Here is a 17176-nt window from a genome sequence, read left to right as displayed (position 1 = left end):
GTTATGGCTTTCAAATTACAATTTAACCAGTAGCTATAGAACAAATTTCAAAGAATGCTATGGGTTACAGTGCCACCATTTCAGTTCTTTCCTTCTAGTTATTCTAATACGCTAGCAACTAAGATAAAAAATTATATAAAGACACAGTATTCATAATCCTTTGTTAAATTGCTTCTTGTCTGTTGCTAACCCCTTCCTCTAGTTTAATCACTTTCCCCATCTTCAGGGATATAAGAAAAACTTTTTATTACTTTTCCTTAAGACAAGGCTAACAATCCATATTATTTTAACAGAGAGAAAATTAAACATTAGTTTTACATGAATACATGGTTTAACACAAAAGGGTTTTTCTTTAAAAAACTATAAACAGATTATCAAATTTTTGGTCAGCACTGACCATGATAGACAGAATTCACTTTTACAAACTTCTAGAACTTTCCATATTCATTCAGGCTTCTAGTAAGCAATGACGACAACAAACAAAATTCACTTCTCAAACCTTTTACAACTTTCCCTGTCCATTCAAGGCTTGTAGTCAGCAATGAGTACAGCAAACAGAATTAACTTTTTCAAACCTTCTACAATTTCCATATGCATTCATGGCTTGCAGTCAGATACAAACAAAATTTACTTTAATTAGAAAATTTGCCCGTCTTAGTATGGGAAATAATACAAATACTGTCCATCTCACCTTTAGTTTTATTTATCCAGATTGCATTCAATTAGAAATAAATTTCATAAATTCACAAAGCTCTTTGAACATGCATCCTACATTCCAGTGACAGTATTCACGAAGGGGAGAAGAGACAGAGATACTACAACATAATGGAAGAAGGAAAAAATATATTTGCCTGGGTTTGGAATATAGTCAGGCATTTATATGCTTCATACTCACAACACACAAATGATTACTTTACAATATGCCTAAAATCTCTCAATCCAATCCACACTACCTTCAACGGTCAGAAGAGCCCAAGTTTGGAATATTAAAGGGACTTTATATCCAGAAAAAACCTCAAATTCCCAAGTACCAAAGAATACCAGGGATATTTGGTTCATAAAATTAAGTTCTGGCTTCTAAAAAGAACTAGTTCAGAGCTCCACTTACTCAAATGCTACTTTCTTATTTAAAGGTCTTAAAAGTGTCATCTTTTCTATGAGGTCTTCCTAGATCATTCTTTATTCACTTTTAAAAATTTTTCCAGCATTTTTATTCCTTGTTAAGATAATTGGCAGGTACTTTAAATACCACTGATTTATACTATGCCCTGGTACAAGTATAGTTTAACTAGAATATAGAGTCTTTGGAGCTAAGAATTACGTCTTTCCCATTCATGATAGCACTTCCTAACCTGATTACGTAATAGTCTCAGAAAATATACTGCCTGACATAAACTAAGCCACTACAAATCCAAATTCTTCCACACACTGGGGTAACAAATGGCAAAGTAATTAAGAAGCCAGATTCTTTGAAATCCAGGTAATTACAGTTATAAAATCTCATTTATATTTCTTACTAAACTCAACTGATTTCTTAAATAGGTTGTCTTTGAAGTACCAGCATATCCTCTTTTTATGGTATTATGAAAATGTCATTATTACCAGATACATTGTTGAGTTTATGCAGTCTTTCTAGTTAGGCTACATTTTAGGAAGGATTTTGAGAAAGTACTAGTACTAGCTTATTTTATCAGTCCTGTGCTGGTTTGACTCTCCTGTGTCCCTTATAAAAGCCATGTTCTTTAATGCAATCATGTGGGGGCAGACTTATTAGTCTTTTGATTAGGGTGGAAACTTTTGATTGAGTGTTTCCATGGAGATTTGACTCACCCAACTGTAGGTGAGACCATGTAATTAGATCATTTCCATGGGGGGTGTCCCCAGCCATCCTGGGTGGGTCCTAATTAGATGACTAGAGTCCTTTAAAGAGAGCTCACAGAGAGGAGCAGCACGGAGAAGCTGAGAGAGACATTTTGGAGAGAAGATAAGTGCCAACACAGATGCTTTGACACTGGGAGATGCAGATAGAAGGACGTTTGGAGATGCTAAAATATGTAATCCAGAGTTTGCCCTGGAGAAACTAAGAGAGGACAGCCATATACTTGGAGAGAAATGCCCCAGGAAAACCCAACAGAGAGCTGAGGGAAGCTAAGAGAGACAGAAATTCAGACATTGTGGAGAAAGTTATTTTGAGACCAGAACCTGGGAGCAAAGGACCTGTGCTTGCCAGCTGTGTGCCTTCCCAACAGACAGAAGTCTCCTGGACCCCATCGGCATTTCTTCAGTGAAGGTATCCTTTTGTTGATGCCTTAGTTTGGACACTTTTATGGCTTTAGAACTGTAAATTTGTAACCTAATAAATCCCCTTTATAAAAGCCAATCCATTTCTGGTATTTTGCATGAAGGCAGCTTTAGCAAACCAGAACAGTCAGCTGCAATAAATTTAGGGAAAACATACCTAAGTAGACTAAAATTGTGACTATTTGAGGCAAAATGTCATCATAGAAACAGTAATCAGACTAGAATCTGTCATTGCAGTTTTGCAGCTTGTTCTAGTTTGCTAATGCTGCCGGCACACAAAACACCAGAGATGGATTGGCTTTTATAAAAGGGGGGTTATTTGTTACACAGTTACAGTCTTAAGGCCATAAAGTGTCCAAGGTAACATATCAGCCATCGGGTACCTTCACTGGAGGATGGCCAGTGGTGTCCGGAAAACCTCTGTTAGCTGGGAAGGCACGTGGCTGGCGTCTGCTCCAAAGTTCTGGTTTCAAAATGGCTTTCTCCCAGGACATTCCTCTCTAGGCTGCAGTTCCTCAAAAATGTCACTCTTAGTTGCTTTGGGGGTGTTTGTCCTCTCTCAGCTTCTCTGGAGCAAGAGTCTGCTTCCAACAGCTGTCTTCAAACTGTCTCTCATCTGCAGCTCCTGTGCTTTCTTCAAAGTGTCCCTCTTGGCTGTAGCAACTCTTCAAAATGTCACTCACAGCTGCACTGAGTTCCTTCTGTTTGTCAGCTCATTTATATGGCTCCACTGATCAAGGCCCACCCTGAATGGGTGGGGCCATGCCTCCATGGAAATATCTAATCAGAGTTATCACCTACAGTTATGTGGGGCACATTCCGTGGAAACACTCAAAGAACTCCAATCTAATCAGCACTAAAATGTATGCCCCACACAAGATTACATCAAAGATAATGGTGTTTGGGGGACACAATATATTTAAACTAGCACACGGCTGCATTTGCTTTTTTTTTTTCTGTTGGGGGTAAAAAAAATTTATTTGCTTTCATAGTATCTTAAAATTATGAACTATCTTAAAAGTACATTGACTATCAAGGTCTGAAAAATATCCTGTGATTTTTTAGCTCATCCCGAGCCTAAATCCAGGAACACTTTTCATGGCTCTCAAGGACCATTCATTTTACTTACTGAAATTTGGCAATTAGATTCAATCAATTACTCCTATCCCAAAGCCATTTATATCTTAATAATGATTTGATGACTACGGTTACCATTGCAAAGGTATTAATAGAAAAAAATAACTTGAACAAACATGGCCTATTCCACAGCATTTCTTCTATGCCTGCCATTTCTAATCTCCAGGTTGAGGAGAAAGAATTCTAAACTTCAACTCCCCACATTTCTGCACCCAGTTATTCCCTCATGGCTGCTTCAGGTGGTTGGACCCTTGGTAGGAAACAGGTGAGACAGAAAGAAGGAAGTCTGGGCTGTTGAACTTAGTTTTAAAAGTTTTAAATGAGGGTGGTGGTATTTGAGAGTTCTTACACCTTTCTTTTAATTATTTCCAATTATTAGATATATTTCACTTAAAGAAAAGTCTTTTCCTTATCCCCGAGGCAGCCCTCTGGTAGCTTCCAGGGGCAATTTCTTTCTAATGTCCAGGTTTGTTTACAGTAATTCCAAAAACTAAGGTTTTCAACCATCCTGCCCAGAAGGTTGTTTTGTTTCTTTCTTTTTTTTTTTTTGGACTTCAAGAGCACTAATTTATATCTTTATATAAACTGCTTATTAATTTAAAGCTATTCCTATAGAATTTTTTATTAATTTGCTTATTACCATCCAGAGGTATGAAAATACACATTGAACAGACAGACAGCAGAAACAAGCAGAAAGTTACTCAAACAGACACACAGAAATACTTTTGAGACTGACAAATAAAGGATTGGCTATACATCATCTCATCCCATTTCTGGCTTTTGCAGAACAACTCTAAGTGTAACACAGTGTTCTTTCTATAGAGCCATTCTCATGCCATTTCCCTCTGGATTCTAAATCATATTGTGGCCAGATTGTATTGCAGAAAGAAGTCTTTTTCTCATAGGCTCATAACTAAAATCTTTCCAATTGTCCAATACAGCCCAAAGGTTCCCATTTTAAAGAATTTCTATAATCAGTAACCAATGAGGACACTTGACCAATACAAATGCAATAAGACACCAACTAACAGATTTAAAGACACTTAACACTTACTATATTTAACTAACACACCAATTAATAACTATACTGAACACACCAACTAACAATTAAACAGGCATTAAACACTTACTATTTCTAAGTAACACACTGGTTAACAGTTAAACGGTCTTAACAATTGCCTTGAACATGAATTCATTGTTGAATTACTTAATTTCCAGGAGTATACTCAACAGACAAACTCAGGTCAGGGCCTCAAACCCTGTACAGAATGCTACCCAGAAAACAGAAAGGTGTAGAGGCCACGGCAAGGGGAATCTTTCTGGAAGTGAGACCCAGGCCTTCAAGCCTAAGTCCAGGAGACTCGGACCACCAAACCGTCTTCCTGATCCACTTCTACCTTGATGACCCGCTCACCCAGTCAGATGTCCGGACTTGGAACTGGAGATGATTTCTCTCTTTGAAGCTTCTTAAGGCACCAAAAGGATCTGGAGTGCACCATGACAGGGAAAAACCTGGTTGCAGAGCCTCTAGACTAAATACAGTCCAGCAGCTGTGAAAGGCCCAGTTACTGCACTTACCTGTCCTATCAGAGCCTTGGGCAGCATCCCATACGGGGGTCGCCAAATTTTTACTAGAGAAAGGTGGTGAATTCTCTGCTCGATGGGCTAAAATGTCCAATTCCTGAGACATCGGGGTTTTGAAGAGAAAGAGTTTATTGCCAGGCACAATGCAGGAGAGCAGATGGTCTATTGGCCCAAACACCTGTCTCCCTAAACTACAATAATTCTGATAGTTTTATAGTATCAAAAGCTCGGCTGGTTTTAGGATAATGAGCCCCATGGCTCTAGATGATGTAATTCGATGTGATCTAATTATTGCGCATGCGCAGACTGGTTATCTGCTTCATCACAGAACGTATTTTGTGAGAAAATGGCAGCCTTAACATGATGATGGGTGTGATTTTTAGTATTATAATGAGGTACAGGTGACTTATAGGTTAAAGTCTAAGCTGCTGCCCATGTCAGGCAGTTCCATTTTGGTTAGATACAGTTTAGGTTATCAACATAACTTTGGACTTGGGGTGGGTTAGTTCCCAAGTCCTTTCGTTAATGAGCATTAGGCACTGTCTTTAGTGATCACAGGACTCCAAAGGCAAAAAACGGATAAAATGAGTACAAGTGAAGGTCAGTGACAAGGTTTTACAACCACAAGAGCACATTGTGTTCCAGTTTGCTAATGCTGCCATTATGCAAAGTATCAGAAATGGATTGGCTTTTATAAAGGGGGTTTATTTGGTTACAAAGTTAGAGTCCTAAGGCCATAAGTTAAGTGTCCAAACAAAGGTATCAACAATAGGGCACTGAAGAACGCTGATGGCTGGCGTCCAGAAAACCTCTGTCAGCTGGGAAGGCACGTGGCTGGCATCTGTGCTGCAGTTCTCGTTTCAAAATGGCTTTCTCCCAGGACGTTCCTCTCTAGGCATCTGGGGGTGTTCTCTTAGTTTCTCCCAGGCAAACTCTGGACTAGCAAAATTCTGCTTTCAGTGGCTGTCTCCAAAATGTCTCTCTTGGCTACTCTGAGGTCCACTTCTGTTTGTGAGCTCTTTTATAGGACTCCAGTAATTAAATCAAGACCCACCTTGAATGGGTGGGGTCCATATCTCCATGGAAATAATTCAATCAATCATATTACCCATAGTTGGGTGGGTCACATCTCCATGGAAACATCCTAATCCAAAGATTCCAACCTAATAAACATTAACACATCTGCCCCCACAAGACTGTATTAAAGGACATGGAGTTTTGGGGAGACATAATACTTCCAAACCGGCACACAAGGTAAAGGTATACAGTCATTATCAGAGATCAAGGCAGCTGGATGACAGTTCAGAGATTCCAGGTGTTTCCTTCTGTCTACTTTAATATACCAGAAAGCAAAATCATCCCTTAAATCCTAACTTCTCGGTTGCAAATTGTCAAACCCCTTGCTGTGGGTGAGGCTGAGTGAACTCTTGACAATTTCATTTAGGGTATAATTTACTGTTCAACATTATAGAGCACAAGACTCAGTCAATCCTCCTAACACCTATTTTGACCTCTGTTTTCTGGAAACACTGTACCCAAAGCAATCCAGCCAGAAAGCTGCAAGGAAGAGACTGGAATCTGCTATCCTGGCTCCAGGGCACTTAAGAAGCAGTTCAAACTGGTTTCTAAAACCTGGCTTCTTTTGCAACCAGTTTGCAGATCTTCACTTTCTTTTGTCAGTTTCTTGGGAAAAAGCCAGTGCATTCTCTGTCTGAGGTGCATAACTGCAGCCAGTCCAGGACACTGGGGTTTCAAAGACAGAAAGAGTTTAATGGTCTGTGGGAAGCAGGGGAGCAGATGGCCTATCTGCCCAAAAATCTCTCCACCTCTAAGGAGTTCAGGGTTTTTATGGATTCAAACAAGGGGGAATGGAGTTGTAACCGTTACAATAGGAAGTACACCAGGCTTGAACAACCATTACAATGGAAAGTATAAACAAGGATGAGACTAGTTGAGTTTCAGTAATTTCAGGTATTAACTTTGCCTATTTTACCGTATAGAAAGAAATACATCTATATGATGATTCAGTAATCATGACTATTTGTTAATTGTTAATCTCTCAGATACAGGTTTGTAGGTCTTCGCTTTCTCATATCAAGTCTTCGGAAAAATGACCCTGGCTCTCCCTGGGCCTCAGTTTCCTCCTTTGTAAACTGGGAGCAACAGACCCTAATTTGCAGGGCTACGGTGAGAAACTAGGGGCGAGGAAAATAAAGCATCGGCTCTGGGTCTGACCCACAGCAGGCACCCTAGAAATGTCAGTAATTACCATCATCTTCCTTATTCCTCTCCCTCTGGACAATTCTTAAGGGTGTGGGCTTTCAGAGCAGAAGAGTCAGGGGGGATGGAGCTTGGGGAATGGTGGGAAGGATGGGGCAGCCCATCAAAGGCCAGAGGGCAACCGTGGTGGAAGTGCGCCTAAGAGTCACCTGGTCAGAGGACAACCGTGGGGGGCCGAGAGGGGGCTACAGGAGACCCTTCGGCTCCCACCCCCTCAAGGCGGAGCCTACGTTGCCCTCCTCCAATGGGGACGCTAGGGTTAAGTTACGTTATCCTTTGAAGCCTGATAGCCAATGAGAAGCGGCGTTGGCGAGAGGGGGCGGTGCCCCTGGGTGGGCGTGGCGTCTTGGCTTTAAATAGCGCGGGCAGGGGGCACCCGGCTGCAGGAGGCTTTGAGACTCTGGGTCCCCGCGGTGGCTCTTTGCTGGGGCATCATCTCCGCGGGCTGCATCTCCAGCGACTTCGCGACCGTGCTGCTGATGCTGCCTCGCCCCGAGCACCAGGTCCGCCCTCCCTCCGGACTCCTGGGGAAGGGGAGCCCGGGTGGGGGGTGCGGGGCGGACTCCGGGGTTGTCCGCGGGAGGAAGATGCTCGGGTTCGTCTCCAAGGCTGCGACCCGACATCGAGTTCCCTGCTTGCTCCTTCTCCACCTCTGCCCTGGAAACACGAGTTCCCTTGAGTTTTGGGAGGGTCTTGCTCTGAGCTGCTGAGAAGAGAAACAAATCAGGTATTAGGGGATTTAATCCCCCTTGTCCCCAGACGCTCCTCCCCAGGACGCAGGTGTCCGGCCCCCGGGCGGCGCCCTCCTCAGGCCTGGGAGAGAGGGGATGTAATCTCGCCCTGCCGCCCAGCCTTCATCATTGCCCACCCACCCCCCTGACTTTCCCTCCTGCCCCATCCTTGAGCCCCAGTCCCCCCAGCCTGACCCCGGCGCCCCTGCAGGTGGTGGCGGTGGCGGCGCGCGACCTGAGCCGGGCGAAGGAGTTCGCGCGCAAACACGACATCCCCAAGGCTTATGGCTCCTACCAGGAGCTGGTCAACGACCCCGACGTGGGGGAGTGGGAGAGGCGCGGGGGGGCTCCGGACTTCCGGAAGGACCTTGGGTTGGGAGGCGGAGCTTCGGGAATGGGGCGGGTCTGGGCTGGTCTGTCTGGAGTTAAATTGCACCCAGGGGCCGGGCTTCCGCAATGGGGGGCTGCAGGGGAGCTTTCCTTTCTAAAGAAGTCGAGGTAGTCCTGTGCTGATGCGGATCGCCCAGAGGCTGGGCTTCTGGGTCCTGGAGGTAAGAGACAGGGGTGGAGACTCGACCGAAGCCTGGCTTTGGAATCCGGCTCCCTGAGTTCTCATTGGCCTCTTGTGTTTGTCTCTCTCAGTCTCCCCGCTTACAAAACCGGCAAAATAATATCTGCCCCTTGCTGTCATCGAGAAGATTAAACGACCTGATATGATAGTTGATATCAAGAATTAAGAATTAACAAAATAACTAGGATGACCTAATCATTCTGTCGATTTCTTTTCTTACTTTCTCCTGTTGTAAAATGACCGAAGAGAAATGCCTGAGGTTGCTGAACTATGACCCAGTTGCTTTGATCTCTGATAATGATTATATAGTTATATAGTCTTTATCCTGTGATGGTAAAAACCTTGTGACTGTATCCCCAATCCTGCTTTTTAACTTTAGAGACTTAGGAGCACAAAAGAGAGCCCCTAATGTTTATTAATGAAAGGTCTTGAGTCATCCCAGAACTACCCATCCCAATTCTCAAACTATCTTGCTACACACAGCTGGATCTAACCAAAATGAGCCCACCTGACATGTGCAGGAGCTTGGATTTTCCCCTATAAGTAATCTATACCTCATTATAATGCTAAAAAATCATGCCCATCATCATATTAAGGCCATTTTCTTACATACGTTCAATGGCTAAGCATGTAACCAATCTGTGCATGCTCAATAATTCAATCATCTCTAATTACATCACCTAGAGCCATTGTGCTCATTACCTTAAAACTTGCCCGTCTTTTGATACTATAAAACTATCAGTTACTGCAGTTCAGGGAGACAGACTTTTAGACCAATAGGCCATCTGATCTTCACACTTAGCAATGAACTCTCTGAAACCCTGGTGTCTCAGGAATTGGTCATTTGAGCTCATGGGCAGAGAACCCACTGCCTTCAATTGGTACCAGTAGTTTTGGAGAGCTAGAAATGATCTAAAGAAAACAAAGTGGTGCTAGAGAATGAATGGTTAGATGGCAGGTTTGGTTGGAGCCTTCGTTTGGGAGGTTGGGGGGGGGGTGTCTGTCCGCTGGAGGAGGGATTTCCCCGGTGGGCGGGGCCTCCATGTGGTGGGCGGAGCTGCTGAGTTGGACCTCCTTCCTCCTGCCCTAGAGGTGACCTACGTTGGCACCCAGCATCCCCAGCACAAGGCCGCAGTGCTGCTATCCCTGAAGGCGGGCAAGGCCGTCCCGTGTGAGAAGCCCATGGGTGTGAACGCTGCGGAAGTACGCGAAATGGTTGCCATGGCCCGATCCCGAGGCCTCTTCCTTATGGAGGTGAGGGCGGAAGGGTTCTTCCAACATCCAACAGGGCCCTGCTGGCCATTGCTAAACATTGTTGTCAGCGGCCGTTTTAGGGAGAACACAAGAATAGGTTTGCCCACAGTTCAGATGGCTATAGAACTGAACTGGGTTAGTGGGTCTGCCCCGGATATAGTGGAGCTATGTCATGGAAGCTACTAGCAGCAACTATCATGGTGGAGACTATTAATTTTGGCCCTTGGCAAACATGGTTGCATGAAGGATCCATTGTCAACCTTTTGGAAAGAGATGCTAATGGTGAAAGTGGCACTCAATGGCAATAGGCTTAATTTTGGTGGATTTATAGGGATTAGAGGCCAGGAGGACCAAAGAACTGTCCCCTAGAAACAGTCAACATCAAGCAGCTGTTGCTTTTGCCCTTAGCAAATATGGCTGCCTATGGAGTCCTTTGACTTTTTGCTGGAGATTGCCAGTAATTAAAATAGCCACCAAATGGCAATGGGCTTTACCAGCAGGTAAGATGGCCACCAATGGTACCCAGAATCTATTTTCATGTTAGGGAGGATTATTGTCTTTAATTACCTTGTGATACATTCTGCCAGTAGTGGCAATGGCTGCCACATGATTTCCCATATCCCATCTAGCTGGTATATGCCCAAGATTGTTGAGTTTCCCAGTTTGCGAAGTTTCATATGCCCAGGAAGTGGGCCTGGACGGTTTCAAAATTCTGTTGAGTGTATCACTTACCTCAATTTTATTGGCACCTAAGACACACCAGAAATGCTACAATAAGGAATGAGGACTCAACATGGGCTGGATGTATAAGCTTGGTGTGGAGGGATCATAAGAGCTGGTAGGGTCACTGAAATGGGCGATTCTGGTGCCCAGTTGTATGGACATTAGAGGCCCCAACCAAGTCTGGGGAATGGTCAAGAGGGATTCCTGCAAATAGGCAGCTGACTTGAGCTTTAATTATAAATTAAATTTAAAATAAATTGCACCAATAAATAGGGTCGGAGGGGGAAAGAAGAGTTAAGATGTCAAGAAAACAGGAGTGGGCAGATTTCATGTGCGCAGTATGAACGTACTTCTGGACAGGTCAAGATTTCTGGCTTTAGAGTCAGAGGACTCTACACTCCAGCCCCCCACTTCCCAGCTATGTGACCTTGGGCAAGCAGTTTTACTTGACTGAGCCTCAGTTTTCTCATCTTGTCCATAATACATAAGCAATAAGTGGAAATTGACTTTGGGCAATGGGGAGCCATAGAATGGTATTAAGCAAGAGTGAAACAGAGCCAGCTCTAGGAGAATGAGCAATGGAGCCACATGGGGGGGTGAACTGGAAGCTGTGCGACTGGGGTAATGGTCCAGGTGAGAAAGGATCAGACCTGAGTTGGGGCCAGGGCCATGGGCACAGAGAGGAGGGGATAGGGCAGGAGAGGAGGGGGCAGTTGGGTGACAACTGGGGGCTAATGGGCTGTGGGGAGGAAGGGGGAGGGCTCTGGTTTGGGGAGTGGGGAGCAATGGGAACCTTCAAGATTGGGACCCCAAAAGAAACCCAGTTGGGAGAAGACCTGATTGGTTAATTCTTGGGTCCTGACCCGCTCATTCCTCTGTGGTCTGCAGGCCATCTGGACCCGCTTTTTCCCTGTCTCAGAGGCTCTGAGGTCCGTTCTGGCCCAGGGCACTCTGGGGGACCTTCGGGTGGCCCGGGCAGAATTTGGGAAGGACCTCACCTCCATACCCTGAGCCTTGGACAGGGACCAGGCTGGTGGCGGCCTATTGGACCTTGGCATCTACTGTGTCCAGTTCTTGTCCACGGTCTTCGGTGGGCAGAGGCCCGAGAAGATTTTCGCCATGGGACGGCATCATGAAACAGGTATGGTCTGTCCTGGAGTATTCAGTGGTGATAGGAGTTTTCTTAGTTGGGGTGAGCTGCTATGACAAAGACTGCCCAATGGGGCTGATTTAAACAACAGGAATTTATTGACTCACAGATTTGAGACTTAGAGAAGTCCAAAATCAAGGCATCGGCAAGACAAGGCTGTCACCCAAAAGTCTGTAACATTCCAGGGATCCTGGGGGGTTCTTTGGCTTGTACCCCTGCCTCGCTCCACTTGGCAATGTCCTCTTCTTTCTCTTCCCTATCCCATTGACATGTACTTCTGACTCCACCCCTTGCCTTTCTCTTTATAAGTAATCTGGACTAATAAGACCCACCCTCCTTCAGTTGGGCCACACCTTAACTAAAAATAACATCTTCAAGAGGTCTTATATACAGTGGGCTCCCATTCACTGGGATGCAGATTAAAATGAAGAATGTGTGTAAATTAGGGTACATAATTCAACCCACCACAGGAGAACTGAACTGAAAACAAGTCTCCGAGCCCACAAGACTCAGGTTAGACAGCTGGAGGAACTTCCTGCATGAAGTCAGAGAGGATCAGCATGGAGAGTGGGGGTGGGCTTGGAATGGATATTTGTTGTGAGATCCTGGCCAAGGACCCAACATCCCTGAGTTCTTATCTGTTTTTACTGATAAAAATGTCAATAATAGGGTTCTCATAAGGAGTTAAATGAAGTAACTGTCAGGGCAAACAGTAAGCAGTTAATAAATATAAAATAAATTTAAAATATTAATGTTTTTGGAAGTTGTCTCAGTTAGTCTTTGCTGCATAACAAACGAGCCCAAAATGTAATGACTTAAAATAACAATCATTTCTTAGGTTGTGATTCTGTGGGTTGGTGATTTGAGCTGGGCTCCCTCATGCAGCAGCAGTCACCTGGCTATTTGGCCAGGGCTGAGTGACCTGGGGTGGCCTCACTCACATCTTGTATGTGGCAAGCTATAGTCTGGGGGGCCTTGGTTCTCCTCCACGTGTCCTTTCCAGCTGGCTTGCTTGGGCTCATTCATATCACAATCTCCGAGTTCCAGGTGCAGCAAAAAGAGGGCAGATGCTTTTTACACCTCTGTGTACATCATGTTTGCTCCTGTCCCACTGGCAAAAGCAAGTCACCTGGCCAGCTCAGATTTAAGAGGTGGGCATAGGGGCTGCATCTCTTGAAGGAGGAGCTGCAAAGTCACGGTGCAAAGGGGCACTCGGAGAGGAGAGGACTTAACGAGATTCAAAATAAGAACTTGGGTTCATCTGAAACCAAGGAGAACTGGGTCAGGCGGTTCTTCTGTCCGCAGCCTGCCTGATGTATTCCGAAAGCATGCTGACATTTCCATGCCATATTTAATTCCATTAAAAATTAACACTTATGAAGCCCTCCTAGTGGTCCAAATATTCTTCTAAATGCGTTATGTGTTTTAAATCATTTGATGTAATACTTGTAACAGGCCTACAACAGATTCAATGATTATGTTTATCTTAGAGATAAGAAAACTGATGCTCATAAATCTATAAAACAGGTATTTACAGAGGAGGAAACTGAGGCTCAGGGAGACAAGGTTTTTATTTTGGGTTTCCTTGTTTATTTATTTAGGTAACGGCTTTATTGGGATATAATTTACATGCCATATAATTCATTCACTTAATGCGTGGAATTCAGTGGTTTTTAGTATATTCACAGAGCTGTGCATCCATCACCATAATCAATTTTAGAATATTTTCATTATTCCAGAAAGAAACCCCATACCCTTTAGTGGTTTCCCTCATCCCTCCTATCCCCCCAACCCCTAGGCAACCACTAATCTACTGTCTACCTCTGCAGATTTGCCCAGCCAGGACATTTCATAGAAATGGAATCATATACTATGTGGTCCTTTGTGTCTGGCTTCCTTCACCAAGGGTGATGTTTTCAAGGCCCTTTCATGTTGTAGCATGTACCAGTGCTTCGTTCCTTTTTATTGCCAAATAAGGAGCGAGGGCTCTGGTCCCAGGTTCCATGGGCAGGACTTGAGGCACGTGCAGTCTGACCCTGGAGACCGAGCCCTGCCCTTGACCTGTGCCCTATGCCCTGTGCCCCGTGCCCAGGTGTGGACGACACTGTCACTGTGCTCCTCCAGTACCCAGGGGGTGTCCACGGCAGCTTCACCTGCAGCGTCACCACCACGCTCTCCAACACAGCCTCCGTGAGCGGCACCAAGGGCACAGCCGAGGTGAGGGGTGCCGGGTCCAGCCGGGACGGGGCCGAGCGCTGGGAGTCACTGCTCTCGGCACCAGTAGGGGCTCCTTCCGGCCACTGGAGCTGGATTTGGGCTGAACCAGCCCCACCATCGCTAAGGAGTCCATCCTCCTTACCAACCAGGCTGAGGGAGGGGCCCCATGATCCCTCCCGAGGGTGAATCTGTTCTCACTCAAATATCCTCACGTGTGAGGAGAAACCAGTTCCCCTCAGCCATGCTCAGAGGGCAATGAGACCTTCGGAATTGCTTCTGGGGCAGGATTTTGGTGTTGCCAAAGGATGGCGTCACCGGGCCTCCTGGCAGTCCTCTTGCTTAAAAGAAACCTTAGCAAGGGTGCACCCAGAACTGCAGAAGTTGTTGGGCCTGGTTCTGAGGGACCCCAACCCTCTAGGCCTCATTTTCCACAAGGGAATGCACCTCTCTTCTCCACTTTGGCTCAGACTTGGATATGGGGCTGAGTTAGGCTCTCCAATTGCATGTGGCTAAAGAACGAGCCTCCTGGCAGACAGGAAAGTGCCGGATGGTTGGAGATTCCTCTTCACGAAGGGGATTCACAAAGACCTGAAGATAATCCCTAAGTGGGCCTGAGGAGGCCTCATCCTTAGCTCTCAGGTTAGAATGGCGTTTGACCCTAGGGAGGACAAACAGACAGGATTGGAGGCTGACAATCTTGTTGCTGAGGAGCAAAGCCCCAGCAGCCAGGCAGGAGGGAGGATCCGAATCTGCCTGGGGTTGGACGAGAGCAATCCCCCAGCCACCAGGAGCTAGAGGAGCTCCCGAGCATCACCAGGCTCATTCCAGGAGGGGAGCCCCTAGCAGCAGCTGGGCCACTTCTCATCTCCCCCCAGATCCTCAACCCATCCTGGTGCCCAACAGAGCTGGTGGTGAACGGGCAGCATAAGGAGTTCCCGCTGCCTCCAGGCTTGAACAAGGAGTTCAGTTTTACAAATGCAACTGGCATGAGTTATGAGGCCAAGCATGTCCGAGAATGCCTGCGCAAGGGTAAGGATGGGGGGTGGGGGTGGGGGGACCAGGCCTGGTGGTGGAGGTGTGCCCCCCTGTCAGATGCTTGTGCAGCTAATTTGGAACTACAACTCCCAGGATGCCGTGGGTCACCCATCTGCCTGAACCCTGCATTACTGTGCCTTATGGGATTGTGGGAATTGTAGTTCTTTGGTCTCTTGTGCAAACTCGAAGGCAGGGAGTGGGGTGTGAGTAGGGGGGGTCCCTCACTGCACTCTCCCCCAGGCCTGAAGGAAAGTCCTGTGATTCCTCTGGCGGAAAGTGAGCTCATGGCTGACATCCTTGAGGAGGTGAGGAAAATCATTGGACTCACTTCCCCACAAGACAAACACTGATGCAGGCTCTGAATCAATAAAGACGTGGTTTCTCCATAGAGACTTTGGTTGTGGTGTTTTGATGGCAGCTGGAGAGCCCACCATCAAAGGGGCCAACGTGGGTGGAAGGGCCGCATTTCCCACACTCTCCTGGGGCAGATGCCTGTGGGCAGCTCTGTGGTTTCCCTGCCCCAGCCTCCTCGCCTTGGAGTGATTTTTCTAAAACCACCTGATTCCTCACCTGAGAAATTACCCTGTCTTTTTTGTCTCTTGAGAGCCACGCCACTTTTGCTCTCACTGCTCTCCCTGCCTGTAATTGCCTTTCCTTGAATTCTGCTATGTTGGTAAGGCTGCTATTTTTACAACTCAAAGTAGCCTCAACAGAAGACAGAATGTACCGGTTTGTGGAAACCAAAACTTCAGGGCAAAGCAGGTGTGAGTCCAGGACTCTGTCTTTCTCCATCTCTTCTGCTTTCCTTAGTGTTGGTTTCATTGTAGGGTCTCCAGCGCTGGTTAAAAGAAGGTAGGCGGAATTAATCAGAGTGATGTCATCAAGATGGCCGCAAAAATACCCCTGAGAGCAGTGGTTCCCCTTGGAGACAGCTAAATGCTTTTGAATGCTGACCCCGTCTGGGCTCTGTGGGGTGGCATTACCTAAGGTGGAAGTTAATAGAGGCAGATAAGGTGTGAAAGGGGAAAACTGAACTGCTGTAGGGGGGAGTGGACCCAGGAATGAAAGCTGTAGTGAAAAAGGTGGCCTTGAGCTATTGAAAAAATCAAAGCAGCTGGAGAGGAAAATTTACATAAAAACAAAGAACAGCACTGAACTCACAGTGGGGGAACAGAGGAAAGAAAATCCTCTTCTGGAGGGGAAACAGTCACACATAATAGGGTCAACTTAAAAGTTGCTGGGCAGGCCAGGGGAGGGGCAGGTGCAGGAAGACCTGAGAAGATCCGAACCCTTAAACACGAGCTGCTGTAAAGATTCTATATGAACTGGACCAAGTGTTGAAGAAGAGCCAATCTACACTAAAACCCTAGGCAAGAGGGAGAAAGTGACTTTCAGAGTTAGCATATCAAAACAGTCAAATGCCCAGGTATAAACAAGATCACAAGCCAAAGAAGATGGGAAGAAATGGTTCATTTAGGGGAACAGATTAAAATGTTAGAGAAAACACAGGCATTGGAACAACTTATCAAAGACCTTCGATCAAATCTCCTAAATCAATTCAGGAGTCAACGAAAAATATGGATAGAAATAAACTAAGTATGGATATAGAACTAAAGGATATTAAGACAATGTGTGGACAAAAAGATTAGAAATTTTAAAAATTAGTAATTGGAACAAAAAAGGGAACATAACAGAACTTATGTGGATGAGAAACCCAATAATGGAAATTAAAAATCCACTAGAGGCAAACAACAGTAGAATGGGAAAAAATATCCCATACAAGTAGTAACTAAAAGAGAGCTGGGGGAACTAGCCAGAAAAATATATGTAGAATATGTAAAGAAATCTTTCAAGTTAACCACAAAAAGACAACTCAATTTAAAAAGGGGCAATAGGCATTTCTCCAAAGAAGACATACAAATGGCCAAAAAGCACATGAAAAGATGCACGACATCATTAGCCACTAGGGAAATGCAAATCAAAGCCACCAGATACCATTTCACACCCACTAAAATGGCTAGTATTTTAAAAATGGAAAATTACAAGTGTTGGAGAGGATGTGGAGAGATGTGCACACCTAAGAAACAACCACTAAGATGAAGACAGCACATTTGAATGTACCCTGGGACCTCCCGTATGTCCCCTCCCTGTCCAGACCCTGCTGATCTATCATTATAGATGGTTTTTTTGGTC

General features: G+C 45.4%; 1 protein-coding gene across 1 annotated transcript; it reads left to right on the top strand.

Moving 5' to 3' along the window:
* Positions 1-7392: 7392 nt before the first annotated feature.
* DHDH (dihydrodiol dehydrogenase) lies at positions 7393-15360 on the top strand. The gene is given in 8 exon segments (XM_037819204.1): positions 7393-7468; positions 7663-7805; positions 8245-8352; positions 9670-9858; positions 11470-11722; positions 13824-13948; positions 14824-14977; positions 15224-15360. Coding segments are annotated over 8 exon segments (1158 nt in total). The 3' UTR covers positions 15334-15360.
* Positions 15361-17176: the final 1816 nt, after the last annotated feature.

The sequence above is a fragment of the Choloepus didactylus genome, chromosome 27 (assembly GCF_015220235.1).
Source record: "Choloepus didactylus isolate mChoDid1 chromosome 27, mChoDid1.pri, whole genome shotgun sequence".
In the NCBI taxonomy this organism is placed as follows: Eukaryota; Metazoa; Chordata; class Mammalia; order Pilosa; family Megalonychidae; genus Choloepus; species Choloepus didactylus.
This window is presented reverse-complemented; position numbering and strand designations above follow the sequence as displayed.